The sequence below is a fragment of the Hemibagrus wyckioides genome, linkage group LG15, assembly GCF_019097595.1.
Source record: "Hemibagrus wyckioides isolate EC202008001 linkage group LG15, SWU_Hwy_1.0, whole genome shotgun sequence".
In the NCBI taxonomy this organism is placed as follows: Eukaryota; Metazoa; Chordata; class Actinopteri; order Siluriformes; family Bagridae; genus Hemibagrus; species Hemibagrus wyckioides.
Window position 1 is genome coordinate 16,021,240 of NC_080724.1, and position 17,744 is coordinate 16,038,983.

The 17,744-nt window shown below is 39.9% G+C and overlaps 1 protein-coding gene across 17 annotated transcripts in view; it reads left to right on the forward strand.

Annotated features, from left to right (window-relative positions):
- Positions 1 to 17,744, forward strand: part of camta1a (calmodulin binding transcription activator 1a) — a 407,198-nt gene that overhangs the window by 368,698 nt on the left and 20,756 nt on the right. For 16 of the 17 annotated variants that reach the window (XM_058410173.1, XM_058410174.1, XM_058410175.1 and 13 more), the window contains 2 exons: positions 1,375 to 1,501; positions 1,806 to 1,940. In XM_058410173.1, coding sequence (XP_058266156.1) covers positions 1,375 to 1,501; positions 1,806 to 1,940 — 262 coding nt within the window. Of the gene's footprint in view, positions 1 to 1,374; positions 1,502 to 1,805; positions 1,941 to 10,076; positions 10,398 to 17,744 lie in introns of those variants that run through there. The other variant, XM_058410187.1, reaches the window with a different exon arrangement.

Sequence of the window (17,744 nt, forward strand, 5' to 3'; positions counted from 1 at the left end):
ACAAGAGGGAGAAATTCTCTTTAAAAATTTTTAACCTATTGTCATCACCAATGTTATACCTACATTCTTCCACATGATGGCAGCAAGGCATTTTGTGAAAAAGTGTAAATCTTAAGCTTTGCATCTAAACATTATGTCAGGTGCAATATCATTAAGACTGCATTTTAATCTCCTGTGGAAAATTTCATCTGACAAATTAATATGAACAGGCTGTCTGAATAATAGTAGGAGTAGCAGTAAGAGTGCAGAGCAGGCGTTTCATACTTTCATATATAATCCTGCTCACAAAATGATTTTACAATTGGGTTTTAAACTAAAATAGTCTTGTGGGTGTTAATTGAATTGATGAATTAAATATAAGAGCTAGTCTTTGTTATTCTTCTAGGGGCAAATGTGATCCATTAAACCAGGGAGATAAACTTCACTACAGAGAAATACTGCTATTATGTAATTCTTCATTTGCAAGCTCAAATCTTTAAAACTGTGACCATCTCTCCTTTACAGATATTATTTGTATATACACAGACCATGCATAACATTATGACCACCTGCCTAATATTGTGTTGGTCCCCCTTTTGCTGCTAAAACGGCCCTGACCCATCATGCGCTGTGTATTCTGACACCTTTCTATCAGAACCAGCATTAACTTCAGCAATTTGAGCAACAGTAGCTCTTCTGTTGGATCGGATCACACGGGCCAGCCTTCCCTCCCCACGTAGATTAATGAGATTTAGCTGTCCATGACCCTGTCACTGGTTCACCACTGTTCCTTCCCACGACCACTTTTAATAGATACTGACCACTGCAGATCAGGAACACCCCACAAGAGCTGCAGTTTTGGAGATGCTCTGATCCAGTGGTCTAGCCATCACAATTTGGCCCTTGTCAAACTCGATCAAATCCTTACGTTTGCTCATTTTTCCTGCTTCTAACACATCAACTTTGAGGTCAAAATGTTGACTTGCTGCCTAATATATCCCACCCACTAACAGGTGCCATGATGAGGAGATCATCAGTGTTATTCTCTTCACCGGTCAGTGCTCATAATGTTATGCCTGATCGGTGTAACTTTGCAAGAGTTATTTATTGTCCTCTCTTCCTACATTATAGGCCATGTTGTGTAAATTCATAACCTTAACCAATTTCAGTTCCAAGTTGTAACAATAAAACAAGTACAACCATTGTTTTGGATGCAAAGATTGCAGACTTTCATATGTTTCTGCATTAAGATTGTATCTTTTAGATCATTTTAGTAAATTAAAATGTTTTAGATGAATTATTGTGTTGTTTGTTATTTAACATGAGTTTGACATACCTAGTGTAGACTGATGTGTTAAGATGTTAAGTCAGAGTGTGTCTGTGTGTGTGTGTCAGGGTGGGGTTAAGGTGCTAATCACTGGCCCGTGGCAGGAGGCTAGCAGTCAGTACAGCTGTCTGTTTGATCAGATCTCTGTTCCTGCTTCGTTGATTCAGCCTGGGGTTCTGCGTTGTTACTGCCCTGGTAAGTCTTCACTCAGTTACACACATACAGGAAACTTTTAAATAAACAGGATTAATCACAAAAAATATTATAATCAACACTTTATGTATGTTGTAATTTGCTACAATGCAGAAACTGCTGTCCTCCTAATTTTCCCCCACTGACTTGTGTTTTAATTGAGCCGGGCTCGTACAGCCTCTTGGGTCCGCTTTTGTTAAACCTTGCATGAGAAGTGCTGGCTGAACTCTCATGGGCACGTCTGTGATTTTCTCTCTGTACCGCTCTAATGACTAATACGTGTGTTGCTCTAATTGTCTTCCTGTAGCCCATGACACAGGGTTGGTGACTCTGCAGGTGGCAGTCAGTAATCAGATCATCTCAAACTCGGTGGTGTTTGAGTACAAGGCCCGTGCACTGCCCTCTCTGCCTTCATCCCAGCACGACTGGCTCTCTCTGGACGGTACGACTTCTTCTTTTCTTTCTCTTTTTTTTTTTTTATCAATGCTGTTTTGCGATTTTGGCTTGGTCCTGCTGTGGAGCCTCTGTAACTGTCTTAAGATATTTATTGTGACAGCTGTTGGTTGTGGAGATTGTAATTTGTAGAGTGTGTTATTGTTTTCAGTGGAATAGAGTGAAAGTTGAGAACTACTTTGATTTGTCTGTGTAAAGTGGTTGGAGGAATGATTTATGATTCATAAAAATCACAATGGCATCCAGACTCTGAAAGTACTACAGTGACTATACTTAAATAGCATGGCATCATATCAAATAAAATGCCATGGTTGTACTTTTTCCACGTAAATCTTTATATTACTCATTACAATCTCAAAGATCAAAACAGAAATATTTATTTCTTTTACTTTTAACACCATTTGAGTCACATTTCTGTGCATTATTAATTTATTTAACGAAAAATAAAACCTATCTATACCCATACTACCTTATAACTACCGAAACAAATCATCTTTGAGCAAGGAGAATTTCCCTATTTGTCTCACGTGCACCACAGAAATTAAAATGACTTCATGAAATTAAAACATAATTATTCAATCTTACAAGGAAGTCAGCTGGTTGGATTTATTTTGATTGATATAAATAGTCATAAGAACACAAATACATCCTCATATGGAATAAAGGATAAAGTGGCTACTTTCATTGGCGTATAATTGTGACTCACTATTTCTACTTGTCTTTGAATAAAATTTTGGCACAATACCCCTATCATCTTCCTTAAGTGTAATATTGCAGTACTTTCTGAACCCCAGTGGCTTTTCAAGTATTAACATCTGTTTTTGTATATTATAAAGTTATAATTTATAGATCAAGTAAGAATTTTATAGGGCAGACCAGCTAGTAGGGAAAATGAATTCCTTGGATAATTGTGGTGTCTTAGCCTGGGGCTTTTCTAATTACCCCACATTCTATTGGCCCATTAAATCTGTGTTTTAAAAAAGAAAGTAGAAGAGAGTTGGTTGTTTTGTCAAGATGGAAATGTGTGTTAATGCATCTTCAGCCCTTAGGTTTTTGGTGCTGGATCAGTGATAGGCCACTAGATGGGGACATGAGTGTACATTTTGATATTTTTCGACACCGATATCCCTTTAAATGTCAAGAGATTTGTTTGTCACGCTCAGATTTGAATGATTACTGGCTTTTTGTTCTGCCTGGATATTATTAAGACATGCTGATTATATGCTCTGTGTTCTTTAATTCTTTAATCTGGCTTATCTTATTGTCAGAGAGATTGTGGAAGTTCAAGACATCGCCATCAGAAAATGTCATTTTGATTGTTCTAGTCCCTCCTGGGCTTTATTTGTCTGCTTGACTTTGCATGTGGAAGATTGATTCATTTTCCATGTCACTTCTAAACAATGTTTAAAAGAGGAAAGTGTGTTTTTTGGTAGCGCTGACATTTCTTTTCATCTCTGTGGGTAGATCGTGCTTACACAGTTTATATAATTATGAAATCAGATCCAGCTGAACATAGAAAGCTTATTTTCTAAGCAGTTGATAAGGAGAAAAAGCACAGAGACAGGAGATGAAGATGTGATAGAGATTTTTACACATACAGCAGTCTTCTTTTCGTTCCTTTTTCCGCACTAAGAGCAGCTCTGCCAGATAATCCCATCACTGTGGGACACTTGCCCTCATAAAGCCTGGCTTAATAAACTTGAGGCCAGCACATTGCGTCACACTGGACAGCCTGACTGAGATGAGCGCTGTGGCATCAAAGAGCTCCTGAAAATATCTGAGCATATGGACTTTGAGAAGTGCTTGCCAAGCTGACACACGTCTTTGCGCTGATCAGCTGACAGGCACGTCTACATGAGCACGTACGATTCTCCCGTCTGGACTGTGAAGTAAGGGACAGTGCTACATACATGTGAGTCAGAATAAACCCACATGTATGGTGACAATGATGGCAGAACGGAAAAACTTTTTAAAATTTATTCATTACTATGTGTATATGGAGTTAGAACATTGAGCACTGAATAGAGCATTGCAGTATATTTCCCTTTACTAAGACGTGGAAAAGCAGTTTACTCAAAACTCATTTATAGTATAAGTCTACTAAGGTCAGTTTCTGTTAGTACAATTATATCACATTGTTCATATGCAATACATGGCCACATAATATTAACTCAAAGGTATAATATTTACACTCAAACAGTAAAGGTTTCAAGATTAGTTATTTAGAGATCAGGGTTTCTAGACTGGATTTACAGATTTCCTTACAGTTTAAAACTTTATATTTTGAGGAATAAATCTATAGTACCCCTGTATGTTAGAACTCAAAAAGCAATTATTTATTATATACAGTATATATGCATATTATTTTCATGAAGGGTGCCAATACATCTGAGGAGAGACTCCAAACAAAACGGTTCAAATTTTTCACAATCTGGCATCCCTATTAGAAATACAGTGGCAGTGCAGTGTTGCGTGGCTGTAGTTCAACTTGACAGACGTTATCTAAAGAACAATTTATATTATTGCTAACTATTGTTATGCTAATTAGGCCGTGACATTAAGTGGCTAGCAAACGAACCACAGTTCAAGCCTGTGATCTCCAGAAAAAATAAATAAAATGCTTTAGATTTTAATTTGCAAATACTTTGATGAAACCCTGATAAGTGTTCTACTAAAAAAATGTGTTTTGACATAAAAACATACTGATGCCTGAAGCACCGCCTTTAAACATTTCCATTATAATTGGATTTATAGTAAACTTTGTCAAAATAGTATATGGGTTACAGGGACAGTAGATGCCTATAAGGGAAAGTTGTATTGCTTTTAATGGTTAGTTCTCAGTGACTGACTGCAAGACACAGCTGAAGAAACCAGGGTTTGTATTTGGCAGAGTAGGATAGAACAAGGTTTAAATCTGTGCATAAGAAGCACCAGTACACAATAATAACTGACATTTATAATACATACACCGATCAGGCATAACATTATGAGCACTCACAGGTGACAGGTGAATAAGACTGATTATCTCCTCATCATGGCACCTATTAGTGGGTGGGATATATTAGGCAGCAAGTGAACATTTTGTCCTCAAAGTTGATGTGTTAGAAACAAGAAAAATGGGCAAGGGCCAAATTGTGATGGCTAGACGCCTGGATCAGAACATCTCCAAAACTGCAGCGAAGGCTGGACAACAAATGAGCTACTGTTGCTCAAATTCCTGAAGAAGTTAATGCTGGTTCTGGTAGAAAGGTGTCAGAATACACAGTGCATGACGGGTCAGGGCTGTTTTGGCAGCAAAATGGGGACCAACACGATATTTGGTGGTTGGTCATGCAATTTGTTCCTGCTAATTGCACTGTATGGCAAACAACTTCTCTTTAAAGGGGTAATTTTATGGGTTTGAAATCCATTGTTCCAGGTACATTTGGGAAATGATTGCATGAAAATCTCTAATTGTCTTTTCTGCTTCCATATTTGCAAATGTGGTATACTGTGGTACGGGCGATATGAATGCATGTAAGACAGGCGGCTTATAATTGGTTAGGAAATGCCTGAGCCGGCTCCATTTTCTCATTAAATATGCTTGTGGTTAACAAATGACTTGAGTGTTGGCCTCTCCAAAAGAGGGGTGAGCCTGACTAAAATTGCAATGGGCAAATGACTATGAAAATCGACTATCATTCTCAGCAAAAAGGTTCCTGCAGTTCTTAAAAACATTTACTCTGTGCAAATCTTTCCCTGTGTGCCAAATCCTCTAGCAAAGTCATCAGCCGGTTCAGTCTTTACTTGTGTCTTTTATATGATTTGTATAATCTTGTGTCTCCTGTCTGCACATTGTTGTGAGCGCCATAACTTGCAATTACTCTGTCAATTCTGCTGGCATGATAGACAGTAAGTGTGATGGCAGCTTCTTATAATCAGTTTACCCAGGATTACACAAATGCTTAGGAGTAGCATGGTTTACACCAATACTTTGCATACACACAGTTGATAAATGAGATGCCAGGTGAAGAATACTAGCAGAGGAGATGGTGTATGTGTATGCACAAGCATATGCAACGCATGAGTGAACATATATACAGCATGCAGCCGTCTGTTCTGTCTGCTTTAAGTTAAAATGGAGAGGAGAACAGAGCCTGTGCGTGTGTGGTTTGCTGTGTAATTTGTCTCTAAAGGTGGAATGAGGGTTGCTGCAGTGTGCACTGACAGAATAAAGTAGGGCACAAGCTGGACAAGTGTGTGGAAAGGGACAGCTGCATTGCAGACAGCCCTTGAGGTTACAGGAGTAAGTAATAGTGAGCCGGCGTCTTCTCTCTCCATCCTTTTCATTCACAGAGTTGCTTTACATGCATCATTCACTTTGCAAAGCAATGCCACTCAACACACATCCACGCAGTCATGAACCACGCACCATGGATCATGGTGGCAGGTAGGTCCAGTGGGTCTACACATTTTGCAAGAGTGTTGATTCACAGTCTTGCAAGAGATTCACTCATACTGTGAGTAGCATTGATGTTTCATAGCTCCGGCATCCCTTTCTGAGCTGTGTGGAGTTTTATACGCTATATTGCCAAAAGTTTTGGGACACCCCTCCAAATCATTTCATTCTGTCATGGTTTTTCAGGGATACAGCTACAACTCTCTTGGGGAGGCTTTCCACAAGGTTTAGGAGTGTGTTCATGGGAATTTCTGACCATTCCTCTAGAAGCACATTTGTGAGGTCAGGCACTGATGTTGGAGAAGAAGGCCTGGCTCACAGTCTCTGCACTAATTCCTCCTAAAGGTGTTCTATCAGGTTAAGGTCAGGACTCAGTCAAATTCCTCCACACCAAACTCACTCATCCATGTCTTTATAGACCTTACTTTGTGCACTGGTGTACAGTCATGTTGGAACAGGAAGCGGCCATCCCCAAACTGTTCCAACAAAGTTGGGAGCATGAAATTGTCCAAAATGTCTTGGTATGCTGAAGCATTAAGAGTTCATTTCACTGAAACTAAGGGGTCAATCCCAACCCCTGAAAAACAACACCTGAATTCAATGATTTGGAGGGGTGTCCCAAAACTTTTGGCAATATAGTGTATGTCTAAGTGGGGTACCTCAGGGTTCTCTGGTTTCATTCAACCTCCCAAAAATATGCCAGAAGGTGGACTGGATGCTCAAAAATGCATTTTGATGTGAATAAATTCTGTCCTGGTTCGATAAAAAATAGTTTGAAAGAACCACATCAATGTTATTGGCCTCTAGAAATCCTTATGAACAAAATCTAACTGAAGCATGCTTTTAAGTTTGTTTAATTTGCCTTTTTAAATTTTCTTTTTTAAGTACACCTTAGAAACTCTTAAACAATCATCCATTACTTCCAGTTTCATTTGTATGACAAGTGAAAAATGACAAAGGGAATTTGGTCTTAGAATTACTTTGTATTTGTATCACTGGATTTTGCCACCATGTATAATGAGAAGAATGCTGAGAGAGGGGAAAATATTTCTCCAAGGATCGTATTTACAGATGAGGGCTGCATTTTGGGGTCACCAAAGTCTCCAAACCTACAATTAGACACCACCACAATTTGAAACACTTGCAAAAAGAGAGCTTTTTCCATCTAACTGCAAACACAGTGCCTGGAATTTACTAGACTCTACTGGAAATGGATACTGTAGTCAGATGAGACAAAAATAGAGCTTTTTGGCAACAAACACTGAATTGAGCTTTTAAAATGGCCCTCTCAGGACCTTGAGGTAAACTCTACAGATAACCTGTGACCCTGGAGAGTCTTGAGAGTTTCTGTATTGGCCAGTGTGTCGGATTCCCTGCTTCTCAATCTCATTAGGAATTATAGGAAAGTACATTATAGGAGAGGCTATGTTTGCAGCTACAGGTCAAGAGCTTCGGTTAATGTTCACTTAAAAGATCAGAATGAGGGGAAATGTGATTTCAGTGATGTCAGCATGTGGTACAAGATGGTGTGGTTTGAGTATTTCATAAACTGCAAACACAATGGAGGGTATAAAAATTATTTTAAATGGTCTATACACCTCTGTTTGTGTGATTACATCAAACTTTATTGTTTGTGAAAAATTAGATCAAGATATATCATGTCAGAACTTATTTTTAAATGATAATAATTATAATTATCATTTTAGGGGGGAGATAGGAAACATACAGAATTTGCAATAACCTAGTTGCATACCTTTGAACAAATAATACTTGACGAAGTACCTTATAAATTTATTACCATTCTTTTTGGATTGCCAATATTTTCCCACTCTTTCTCCCTTTACATTTCTGGTATTTGGCAGACGCTCTCATCCAGAGCAACTTACATTTTATCTCATTTTTAATACAATTGAGCAATTGGGTATTAGTGCCCTTGCTCAAGAGCCCTGCACTGGTAGCTTAGCAGACCTTGGATTCGAAATCCAACACCTTAACCAGTACGCTACCACATCCCCACCATTCCTAAAACATTCCAGATCCCAAATGACTAAATTGTAAGTACATCTCCTGTGCACAGCCTCCTTTAGGTCACCCAAAAGATCTTTAGTTGTGTTCAGGACTGGGCTCTGGCTAGGTCATTCAGAAATATTGATCTTCTTTTGGTTAAGGCATTCCTTTTCATATGAGCCAGATTTATGAATCTGAGCTGAACCACATCAAAACCATAGCATGGCCAAGTGGTGCTGATGATGTAATAGAGATGCCAAAAAGCTTAAGGTCTGACCACTTAACTCCATGTTGTACCTATATATCGATGATTGTTGAGACCAACGCAGAGACTATACAGTAGTAATAGAGCTCCCACGCGTCCTAGCCTTCATTTATATCCACTGGTTATAACCAGCATATGAATCCACCTGTTCGCTGCGGTTACACACATCACCCGTTCAGAAACGCATGTACATTCACACAGAAAGTGAACAGTATAATCTGGACCATATCCTAAAGCGCATACACAGGTTTGGAGACACAGTGGTCAGAGCCGGTAGTTCGGTTCTGGACAGATCCCCGCATTTTGTCATCAAGCGCTTTGCGGTCGTGGACTACCTCACGTTCCTGAGAGAGAGAGAGAGAGAGAGAGAGAGAGAGAGAGAGAGAGAGAGAGAGCTAACAGCGTTGATAACAAACACAGCTGCCTGCCTTGATTTGTCATAATGCAGAAAGGAGGCGGGTCTTCTCTCCCTCTGCAGCATTGCAGGTACGGAGCCGCGCGCAGGACAAAAAAAAACCCGGAGACGTAAAGGATGTGGCGCGCGGTGTAACCATGACAGTCTGGTGTCTCTGGACCTTTTTTGTTGTTTGTTTGTTTGTTTGCTATCTTGTGCGTAAAGATCCATATACACGCTATGAAGTTGCATGATGCCGACTCTACATGCGCCCCCGCACGCGTTGCCTCGCGCCATTTCTCTGAGCGCTTTGAAAGTTGTACGTTTCCAATGTGCTTGTTTACCGCTGCGCGTAACACAATGCGGTGCTGGGAGTGGGCGTGTTTCCTGAAGCACCGTAAATGAGAAATGGTGTCACGTGCTTTGCGAGAGCTTACACTTCATTGTAGTTCATCACGAGCATAAAAATAAATAAATAAAAAAAATGTCCGTCCGTGGACTGGAGTGGGCTTAAAGTTTCCGATGTATGCATGTACAGAACAGTGAAGACAGAGCGCGTGATTAAGGGTAATGGAAGCAGATTAGATGAGTTTAATACATATAAGTAGGCTCAGGGAAAATGAGATATTTAGAAAAGAGCGTGGTGGGTGTGGCAGTGCGTGCGTCCCCGCAACAGGAGGCAGTGCCGTTTATTGCAGTGGCAAATTATTGATTTGCGCAATGTTATTTATGAATGTTTAATCATTAAGTCGGCCCCACAGATAAAGGTAAACCAACGCACATTTTGTGCATGTGTTTTCTCCACACAGCCCAAACCGGAAATCCTGCGCAAATCTGACAATACTGTTATTAAGAGAGCCAGTGGCGAGTAAGAAAGAAAGAAAAGTGGGGCGCGTGATTGCATGTTGCCCGTGCGCCCCGCCGTCTGTCTTTCACTGCGGGCTAACAGGGGCACAGGGTGCAGGAGATGGAGGGAGGAGGGATGGATGGAGGGGAGGGTGAGAAAGAGAGAAGGGAGCGATGGGAGCGCACGGAGTGAGCGGGCTTTCTCTTTCTCTCTGCGCTTTTCTGCACGCCGATTTTTCTGCACTTCTGTTCCGCCGGGGAGGAGAGCACTGAGCACCGTCCCTGCTTTAAATAGGATTGCGCGTGCACATTTCCCAGTGCGAAAACTGACACACTGCACCTCTCTCTCTCTCTCTTTCTCTCTCTCTCTCTCTCGCTCTCTCTCTCTCTCTCTCGGGGACATTGGTCAGGATGCCGATGACTGACACCTGCTTCTCCTAAAGACACGGAGACCGTGTGCATTGCAGGGGGACTTCCATGGCCAATAAAATAGAAGGTCGGACGCGTTTCCATAACCATAGTTTGTCGTTGTGTGTGCGTTTTGTGCTTGTGTGTGCGTGTAGTAGTCTGTCTGTGGATGAGCAAAGTTGCGTGCACTTAGCTTACTACAAACAGATGTCTTTAGATCAGCAAGTTGTGTTGTGCACTTCAGTCCAGCTTTGTCTGTTGGTGCAAACGTAGCTGTTTTGTCCCTTTCTCTCTTTGAGGAAATGAGTTTTTAAGGGGGTTTATGGTCGGATCTTGTTTGTTTGTCTGATGTCTATTTTTTAGCCTATAAATCACTCCGATCGCGATCAGTTCAATGGCACAGTGTAGTGCCGTGTTTGGAGTGCACATGGTAGTCATTATGGAAAAGTTTTATAATGTCAGTGAAGTGTTTGGATTTTAGCACACGTGCTCACCAGTGTGTTGAACATAGTGTATTTTAATATTTAAAAAAAAAACTCATCTGATCGTTTCTACGTGCGCAAAAGAATGAACAACGTTTTTCAACCCTATTAAGATGCTCCTGCTCAGTAACATTGTTATTATTATTATATTACTTATTTAATATCATGGGATCCATCACTTGTGAAATATCATGCGTTTTTAAATTGTGATTTCTCATACTAGGTGTTCAAGCTCATACACAGGACAGGATTTGCTTTTTCTTTCTAATCTGTCGCACTTAATGACCGAGATCAGTGGTGGTCGTGACCAAACCGTGTACTAATGTCACAGATAGTACGCTGCCTATGGTAACTATGGTTACCTCTAGTGGCATGCTGTTTGGCTCTGCTCTTTAGTGCAGTAGTGTGCAGCACAGATCAGGACGCAGCCGTGGTGACCGTCTTCAACACGATGGACAGCACTGACCTTTACAGCCATTCTTTATTAAATGTCCTCTTTTTTTTTAGCAGTGAACCAAGCTGATGTGCAGCTTTTTATAAGAACTTTTGTCCAACAACCTGTTGATGCAGTTAGAGTCAAGACAAGACAGCCGTAAAACCTAAAACTTTTGATTTACTGATGCTGCATAATTCCACTGGTTTTTCTAAACCTTTCTTTATTCTAGCCTCTGACATGAAGTGTTTGTTTTTCCCCCCAAAAGTCTAACTTACACATTTTCAGACAGACTCCTTCCACTTCTCCTGACTTTTAACATTTTATGACCTTTTTTTCCACAGGTATATGACACATGCTTCCAGGTTTTATACCTATATCGATATCCGCATACACTTTTAGCAGTTACATTAAACTGATCTGATATAATCGTGTCCATCATGAGTCTAAGTGGTGCACTTTAGTCTCTTGTGTTGTCTGTCTGAAAGGACTTTTCTCAAGATGCTATTTCCTTCGAGACCATTTCGGAAGAAAAGCCGAGCAGCGAACTGGAAGTAGCTACCTGAGAGACTGGCTGGACCTCAGGGTCTTTAAAAATGGAAAGCTGTGGTTAAGAGAGAGCGAGGCTGTCAGGGAAAAAGGCACATTTATTGTCAGTCATTACACTTTCTGCAGTAGACTCTGAACTTTTTTTTCCCCCCTTTCTTGAATTAGAGTTAAGCTTTTCTCTACTGAAGTGGTTATATTTGATGCTTTATATTTTAAAGTGCAGATCCACAATTTCCTTAAAAGCAAATCTGCAATTTTCTTGAAGTTCCTTTAATAATGAAAACAACATATGACAGTATTGTTACTTATCTTCTATTTGCTCCTCCTGAGTATTATTTTTCTCATTTCAATCAAACATAAACCGTAGACTAAAGCACCAATCAATTATTCATTCCTACTCTATTTAATATCACTTACAAATACTATATTATAGCCAAAATTTTAATGGACAAATCCTAATCCTAATGATCCTCCTAAGAGTCCTATATTTCATTTCTATAAATTGAATTAGCGATGAAAGATGTTGGCAGATTTCAGATTGTAATGAACATGTTGAGATTAAGCGAGTAATCAGTTAGTTAAAGCTTGTTTTGAACTGTTTGTTCCTCTTATCCTCTTATTTATAAAGTCACAGAGGATTGCTTAGACTCTGAAAGAAATGGTAGAAGATGGAGGATGTTATTGGAGATCATTTAGGGTCTAAATCACATCTTTTGTCATGGAAAATCTAAACTGTTATTTTTGATCTCAACCAAAATCACTAGCATGAAACCTACCTGTAGCGCTGTGTTAAATAACGGCATTCTCATGTAAATGAATCCAGAGTCTACTCATAATCTGCTTGCTGTACTTTTAGTCACAGCAATTCATTTGTTTTCGCATCAGTAAACTGTCATATCATGACAAATAATGCAAACTGGTTCAACCAGGGCATGTCTGGAAGGATGAGCACAACCGTTTATCATGGAGAATCCCAGCGCCGAGTTAATGTGTTTTGCCATTTGTTTGTGTGGATACTAAATTGGAGAGGCCCATTCAAGGGGAAAGAAAAAGGACCATTAAAGACTGCAGAGGTTCCTTGTGTGCTGGAGAGTCGAACAGAGAACAAGGTGTACCGTATATCACCAGGCTGGATGGTTGACACTCGTATGGAGTTCACCTTCTTGTAGGTAAATGGGATTTTTAATGCAGTTGGCTCATAATTCTAGGTTATGCATAGACTCCTGAGAAAAAAAAAAAATCTTCATTGTCCGACCGTATCATGAAGCAACAGCGTGTAGGACTAATGGTATTAAAAGAAAAAAGAAAATCCTCCTGCATGGTCACGTTTCACTAATTTATTACACATAATGACTCCAATTTGACGAGTTTCACTGCTGTTAATGAGAACACTCTGCTCCAAGATCTGCTTGTCTTAGCTGGAAGTGTCCCTGCAATCAGATAAATGAGTAAGTGTGAGTGGCTCACTGCTGTGCAGCTTTAATGGCTGGTGCCGCACATGGTACCTACTCTCTGCATCACCTCCTGGCATGCTTAGCATGGTCAACATGCATCCTAGAAGTCTCAGAACTGGACTATTTCCATTTGAGAGCCTTCAGCCTGCCTCACTCACCACTGACAAGGCTTGCAGAGCATACACACACACACACACATACCCTAGTGGGACGCTATTATCGGGCCGACTATACAGTCGTGGGAAGCTCTGTGCCTTTTCCCACAATGGGTCAGGTGGCTAAAGACTCTGGTGAGCAGGCTGAGACCTGAGTAGGAGTTTCAGCATCAGGAGTCAGTGCTTGCTGTAGGGGATGAATGGGTGGGAGTGGGGTGATGTGTTTGTGTGTGCGAGGTGCTGGCTTTGGTCTCTCTGCAACACTGCAAGCCAGTTGTTGCTCCAGGCACTTTTGAAGTCTAGACTGAGGACTTAGGAAGACTTGTGTAACAGTGTCTGTTGTTGAGCAGGACTGTTAATGCAGGGCCGCTGTGGTGTGGAGTAGTGGCGCCTGCAGGGATACTTTGTTCATGTAAGGCAAGAAAGAAAATGTGTCCTAATGTGTATAACATACAGTGCTTTCCTAGTGAAGTGCGTTTTCCTGTTCGGATTGGATTAGTTTTAGATGGGGAGGTGGGGTAATGAAATTATTACTGGAGTATATTTGGGGTTTTATTAAATTTGTGCATGCACATGTCTGGAAACAATAACTTTTTTTTAAAATTCTCAGTAGAAACGCCCCAGGTAATATACCGTATACTGTATACCATTTGGTAAAAATTCCAATATATTCTGGAGACACTGTTCTCCCATTGAAATCAAACCAAAACCAAGTACTGACCAAGTTTAAAACACAGAAGAATAAAATATAGACAAGAACTGAATTCCTAACACAGGCGTAGTCTCAATATGTGCTTGTAGATTGTGTGATCTGCAAGTGATCAACTTATTATATATACATTACAAGAAGTAACAGTAAAACAGTTTGTATTCAGCTTAGGTGTATATCATTTTTTAGTGTGGCAAACGATTTGCACCTTGTTATGACACCCCTATCTTTGCGATTTTTACAGACGTCACTTACTCCGTGCAAATTGATCACATATAAATCCTAGTCATTCTTCTTAACAGATTATGTCCAGAAATTTGATCTCATTTGCATACCACTACAGAACACCATGCCACAGTTTTAACATTTGAGGGTTTGTCTCAAATGCTATATAATGCTTGTATAATCAGTGTTACAGAAAATAGATGAAGACACTGTTGACCTTTATACATTGTTATCTGTACATTTCTTATAGACTAGATTGCCATCTCTCAGCCTGCATTTGAATTAGCAGATAACAAATTGTTTATGTGGGATGTGGTAGCCTAGCGGTTGGACTACTGATCTGAAGGGCATGAGTTTGATTCCCAGGTCCACTAAGCTGCCAGTGCTGAGCCCCTGAGTTAGGCCCTTAACCCTCAATTGCTCAGATGTATAAATGTGATAAATTGTAAGTCTCTCTGGATAAGGGCCTCTGCCAAATGTAAATGTTATTTCTCTTTGTGTGAACACAACTAAATAACGCAGTTCAAAAAAATTGCCTCTGTGATTTATATGAAACATGCAAGGGTTCATATAAGCTTCGTTGGCAGATTAGAAAAACGAACTATATGGCTATGATAGCTATGATGCTAAAATGCGAACTATACTAGCTAAATGAACTAGAGGCACCAAACATCTTTTTCACTATATTCTTTGTATTTCTTAATAAAGTCTATATAGACATCTAACTAAATGATTTATTTGGCAAAATAGGACAAAGTGGTTTTTCCAAGGCAAACTATAAATAGGAACTAATTGTATGTAGGAATTAAAGTTGGTAGTGGGAGACTGAATTATGTTGGACCACCTGAGCCATAGAATTGGTCAAAGGAATCCTTTGAGCCTATATTTGATTTGTCTCTTTTTCTAAATAGAACAGAATTGAGAAAAGTTTAGTTGACGTTTCATGTTGTCAGTTGCTTCTGAAATCATGCCTCCTTTTTGCACATGTACATAAAGCATGAATGGCTGTCTGTCTCCTTCTCACTTGCTAGTGTGAACATAGGGTCAGACTCCCAGCTTTCCTCACTATTCGAGATTCGAGTCCATAGCGAAACCATATGAAACCACAGCAGTACACAACAGTAGTGTAAATAACCAATAAAACCTGTTACACTCTTCATTAAAATATGTACAATCTGTGAATTATTAAGTTCCCTAGTAGGTTTTCTCCTTGCACTGGGTATAAGCAATTGTTAATTAGATGGGGATGAAGATGAGAGGGTAAATGCAGATGGTTGCCTCAGCTGGTACAGCCTGTGCCAAGAGGGCACTGCCTCCTTCCCTGCACTTCCTCTAAATACCAAGCCATGTCAAGCAGCAGGGTTAAACACCGGGGGAGGTCCTCTTAAATATCAGTGCTCTCTAGGACCACAGAGCCTCACCTCCAACATCCACCACCATCACAGACCTGAGGCCTCACATATACCGCTGTAGAAGTGACATTATGTGCAGCCGGGTATCAATTTGAGGCATTCTGTATGATTGGTTGCTTTCTACATACAGCAGTAACCTCAGTGATTCAGCCATTTTAGTGATGTTTCATAAAAGCACAGTGTTCAGCATTACTGCACAACTCACAGCTAGCAAAAATGAGTTTGACATCATTTTTAAGAAACCCAAAACCATTATATTGAATTGCATTTATTTGTTATGCCCTGCGGTAACATTTTACTGAGCTGACTATTAACTATTTGAGCAAGCAGCAATCACACTGCACACGCTGCAAATAAAAAAGAATAAAATTCTATGATATGCTCATGTACAGCAAGTGAAAACACCTTTGATGCTACACAGATTTGCCTTTACTTGTCATATATACATTACAGAACAGTGAAACTCTTTTCTTCTTATGTCCAAGCTTGTTAGGAAGTTGGGGTCAGAGCACAGGGTCAGCCATGATACAGTATCTCTGGAATAAGGTTAAGGGCCTTGCTCAAGGGCCTCACAGTGGCAGGACTGGGGCTTGCACCCCAAACCTTCTGTTCACTAACCCCAAGCCAGGAGTGACAGGAGTTGATATGAGTCCATAGGAGCTGAAGGCTTTGGGAAACGGAGAAGGCTTTCCACTAGGTTTTGGATTGTGGTTGTGTGGATTTGCTCATTCAGCCACAATAGCATTAGTGAGGTCAGGCAGTGATCAGTGATGGTGAGCAAGGAGGACTGGTGTTTCAGTTGTTCAGTGGGGTTGAGTTTAGGGCTCTGTGTAGAACACTCATGTCCGTATGGACCTGCTTTGCATTGTCATGCTGGAAATTTTTACTTAGTACAGGTCTCTTAGAAATCTGAATGTTACAGCATACAAAAACATTCTAGATCATTTTCTCTTTTTAACTTTGTGGCAAAGGTTTGGGGAAGAACCACATTGGGGTATAATCAGGTGTCCAAATACTCTTGGCCACACATTGTAGTGTAGCTTGTACAAAATGCTTGTAACAGAATAATTTAGTTAAATAAATTGGCTAGTTTAAAAAATTAGCTAGTCTAAAAAAATAGCTAATTTAGCTAAAATAATTAGCTGTTAAGAACAACGATATTGCAATGACAGCTATCTTAGCTCATGTTCACAGGAGCTATTTGAGACTAAGATGCTAGCTTAGTGTGTGTGTGTGAGCGTAAGAATAAGAAAGTGAACGTTATGTGAACTGTTTTACTTCGTAACTAATAAACGGCAGATTTGCTAGCAGTCCAGTTAGTCGCAAATCTGCCTTAAAATATTGTAGCACAAACATATTTGGACAATAATACTTAAAAGAAAAAATATCTAGAGAGGTTTAGTGAAAAATAATTTTTTATAACTGTCCAAATTATAATGACTAGTCACACTTCCTGGGTGGACTGATTATTATATTATTTGTTGTGGGGTTTTTTCCAACGTCTTATGTGTTACAATAATTTTAGAACATTATAGGCACTAAAAGAAACATCGAATTTGATTTCCAGCTCAGTCTTTTGCACATTTTGGATGACTATTCTTGCATAAACACACAGGCAAATGGAAAATATTGTTTGATATTGCACACACCAAGTACATTTTCAGGAGCAGATACTTCTAAATCTGTATCTAGAAACACTTACAAAAGCCTCTATTGGAAAACATATACTTGGTGAAAGTACAAATAGGTCAGGGTCTAAGAATACCAAAAAAAAGCTAAAAACCTCTGTAAGTGCAAGAGTTGAGTTTTTCTTCAGCTTTCTTCAGCTTTGTAGATTTAAGTGTTTTTACCTTTAAGTGAAAAGGTAGAGCTTCAGTTTTTTTGCTTGCAGACAGATATCGTCTCTCTCAGTTGTTTGAACAGCCGGTGGAAGAGTCTAGCTGGTTTTACTCAAGCTGTGCTTGTGACCTGAAGAGAAGGTGATTCTGATAAGTGACTTCAGGTAGGTGGGGAACC